The sequence below is a fragment of the Muscardinus avellanarius genome (genome assembly GCF_963383645.1).
Source record: "Muscardinus avellanarius genome assembly, chromosome: 3".
NCBI classification, from domain to species: domain Eukaryota; kingdom Metazoa; phylum Chordata; class Mammalia; order Rodentia; family Gliridae; genus Muscardinus; species Muscardinus avellanarius.
The window spans coordinates 142,197,620-142,201,559 of NC_137788.1; the positions used below are offsets into that span (position 1 = coordinate 142,197,620).

General features: G+C 45.6%; 1 protein-coding gene across 1 annotated transcript in view; it reads right to left on the reverse strand.

The window, feature by feature from the left end:
• Nucleotides 1-2,315: 2,315 nt before the first annotated feature.
• The window catches only part of PSMA4 (proteasome 20S subunit alpha 4), a 12,908-nt gene continuing 11,283 nt past the window's right edge, over nucleotides 2,316-3,940 (reverse strand). Inside the window, exon 6 of the mRNA XM_080691848.1 lies at nucleotides 2,316-2,474. Coding sequence (XP_080547974.1) covers nucleotides 2,320-2,474 — 155 coding nt within the window. The 3' untranslated portion in view covers nucleotides 2,316-2,319. The remainder of the gene's footprint in view (nucleotides 2,475-3,940) is intronic.

Genomic DNA, 3,940 nt, shown 5'->3' on the forward strand with positions numbered 1-3,940 from the left:
AGTCCCCGAGACCTGCCAGGGTGTCTTCTCCTCCTGGTGACTTTCCATCCCTGTCTCTCGTCATCTCATCTCCCCCCAGCAAGCTGTGTTCTGGCTCTGCTCCTGCGCAGGCTTTCCATAAATATGCGACCCTCTCCCACTGCCAGGCTTTTCTTCTCCTTTCCCTCCTAGCCCCCTGCAGTCTAGCACTCTTTCCTACACAGCATTAAGCCCTTGATGGGAGCCCTGCCTTTCTCGCAGGATGACAAGACTGAAGCTGAGGACGCCTCGCTCACCCGCTCACCCGTGTCCCCATCACCCAACGTTACCAGGAACACAAGTGTCCAAGAAAGAAACGAAGCTACCTTCTGGGTTCTTTTTTTTTTTTTTTCCCAGAGCATGGAATATTTTTGCACTGCTATAACAAATACTCTCATAAAACTTTCAAAGTGCTAGACTAGAAATCCAGAGCCTTACTTATTTCTGATTAAAAAAAATAACAGAAGTAAAATTATACACAGGAAGGAAGCCAGGCATGATGGTGCACACCTGTAATCTTAGTACTAGGGAAACAGAGACAGCAGGATCGCAGGTTCAAGTCCAGCTAAGTCCAACTTAGCAAGAATCTGTTTCAAAATAAAAACTTAGGGGCTGAGAGTGTAACCTGGCGGCAGAATGCCCGGGGTTCAATCTCAAGTATAAATAAATAAAGAACAAAAGGGATTGGGGTAGTGTAGCTTAGAGATAGAATGCACAAGTTAAATCCCCAGTACAAAAAATAAAAAATCTAGGTACATACATACAGAAATACATGATTCTCCCCTACTAACCTTTTATTTCTGGGGTTCTTGGGATTGAACTTCTGAGCTACACCCCCAGCCCTATTTTGTGTGTGATACTAGGGATGAAACCCAGGGATATTCTGTCTCAAGCTACAGCCCCAGCCCAATTTTCTTATTTGAAAACGGACTTCCTAGGTTGCTGAGAGCCTTGTTTTGCTTTGAACCTGCACTCCTTGTCTTAGCCTCTCAAGTACTGGGATTATAAGTGTGTGTGCCATCATGCCTGGGGTTCCTATTGTTTTTTCAGTACTGGAGATTGAACCCAGGGGCATTCTACCTCTGAGCTACACCCCCAGTCCTATTTTTTATTCTTGTGGAGGGCCTAAGTAGCTGATACAGGCTGCAAACCTGTGATCCTCCAGTCTCAGCCTCCGATATACTGGCTTACAAGCGTATTTTTTTTTTTAAGTTTGAAACAGGGTCTCACTATGTTATGAAGAACCTCCCTAATTGCTGAGGCCAGCTATGAACCTGTGATCCTCCTGTCTCAGCCTCCCAACTCACATAACATTTTTTTTGGGGGGTGTTACCAGGGATTGAACCCCAGGGCATTCTACCTCCCAGATACATCCTAGCCCTATTTTTATTCTTTATTTTGTAGGAGGGCCTCCCTAAGTAGTTGAGGCTGGCCACAAATCCGTAATACTCCTGTCTCAACATTTTTTAGTGGTACTGGGGATTGAATCCAGGGGCCTTCTATGTCTGAGCTACACCCCTAACCTTTTTTATTTTTGGGAGACAGGGTCTCACTAGGTTGATGAGAGTCTCACTACTTGCTGAGGCTGTCCTGGAACCTGTGATCCTCCTATCTCAGCCTCCCAAGGACTGGGATTTCAAGTGTGCACCACCTTACCTGGCCTAGCTAAGCAGCACTTCTTCCTGTCAGTCACAGAAACCCCAGGGGACAGGGTGAGCAAAGCCCAGCTACTGCACTCCCTGGAGCCAAGACGCTGTGCTCAGCCCTCGACTCCATTGTGCTCTGTGGCTTTAACTCTCCCACACCATCCCCTGTGCAGCCTGGGTCCTCGCCACAGGATCCTCTGCAGTCTTTCCTCAGGTGCAAACACCAATCCTGGCTTTGCTCGGCCCTGGTTTTCATCCTCTAAGCAATGAAGACAGAGATGGCAATCTGGCCAGCCTCGGGGACAGGCCCACATTTGTGAGAGCGCAGGCCACGGTATATAGACTGCATGAAAGGAAGGTAAGAGACCTATTAATCCTGGTACATTTAACAGTTATTGCTACAGAGAACTTTTTCTTCACCATTTCCATTCTTTTCAAGTTTTATTCCAAAAAAAAAAAAAAAAAAGTGTTTAAGATGTCCGCAAAGAGTAATCATCATTACAAGTATTCGGCTGGACAGAAATGACACGGACCCAATCAGTGTGCAGTGCCCTATTTCCCCACCGCGAAGCCCAACGCGAGCGCCTCGGGTGGACGAGGAGGACAGCGTCACACTGAAGTGGTGCCGAGGATGATGAAAAATCCCGGCTGTCTCCTATTTGTCCTTTTCTTTCTGTTCTTTTTCTTTCTTTTCACGCTCGGCTTTGGCTTCTTCTTCCTCGTGTTTCTTGATCAACTGTTCCACTTCTTTTTGTTTGAGAACTCTGATCACCGTCTTCCCGTTCTCTCTTGTAAGCGTGGCAATTTCCACTAAAAACAAATACGCACATTTGTGTCAGAGGCAGGCACACTCAAACTCCACGCACACTCAGTCTACTCATTTACGTTAAATTGCAGTTCATTATTCTCCCACGCTTTATGCTTAATATAATTCATAAATGTGTGTGTGTGTGTGTGTGTGTGTGTGTGTGTTACTGAGGACTGAGCCGAGAGGCATTCTATCTCATAGCTACACCCCCAGCCCTATTTTATTTTTTTATTTATTTTGAAACAGGGCTCACTTAAGTTACAGATGCTGAAGCTGGCTGTGAACCTGTGACCTTCCTGTCTCAGCCTTCCAAATACAGGGATCCTAAGTGTGCATCGCCATGCCATGCTCAGATGATTCATAGATACTTTTATGGGGAAAAAAATATCTTCAGTCTTATAATGCTTTGATTACCTTTTTTTTTTTTTTTTTTTGGTGGTACTGGGGGTGGAACCCAGAGGCTTTCTACCTCCAGGCTATAGTCCCAGACCTATTTTATATTTTATTTGGAAACAGGGTCTCACTAAGTTGCTGAGAGCCTCACTAAGTAGCTGAGGCTGGCTTCGAACCCGTGCGATCCTCCTGTCTCAGCCTCCCAAGCGCGGGGATTACAAGCGTGCGCCACCACGCCCATTACCATTTTTGCTTGACTACTCACCCCAACTTTCTCAGCCCACTGTTCCAGCTGGCCTGCTATTAGCTGAGCTGACCAGAAGGAACCAAAAATCTTTTTGTTGAAATCCTTGGATGCTCAGCCAGCACCCTCAAATAGTAATAACACTAATAATAGTTCTACATGGATTTTTCAAAATCATGACATGGAAAGCAGCTTCAATGGCTATCCCCAAGCAAAACAGACTGACAGTTACATGGAAGGACTATTTTGTGTAGAGAAATTTGAGTATGGCCTCCTTGAAGGTGTGTAGATGACAACAATGATCAGCAAATAAATGGCATCTTCTTTCTTTAAATTTTTGTTGGAGCCAGTGTGCTGGTGCACACTTGTAATCCCATCACTGAGGACAGCCTCAGCTACTTACTGAGGCCCCCTGCAACTTAGTGAGACCCTGTTTCAAAATAAAGAATAAAAAATAGGAGCCAGGTATGGTGGTACACATTTGTAATCCCAGCATTCCAGAGGCTGAGACCGGAGGATCGTAGTTTGTGGACAGCTTCAGCTACTTAGTGAGGCCCTTCTGCAACTGAGATAGTGTCAAAATAAAAAATACAAAATAGGGCAGAGTATAGCTCAGAGGCTGAATGTCCCTGGGTTCCATCTCCAGTACAAAACAAACATGAACATCTCTAGTACAAACAAACAAACAAACCCTTAGGCGTGGTGGCTCATGCTTTAACCCCAGCATTTGGGAGGCTGAGACAGGAGGATCGCGGTTCACAAACAGCCTCAGCTACTAAAGTAGGGGCATTGTACCTCTGAGCTAGACCCCCAGCCTTATCTTTTAGCTTT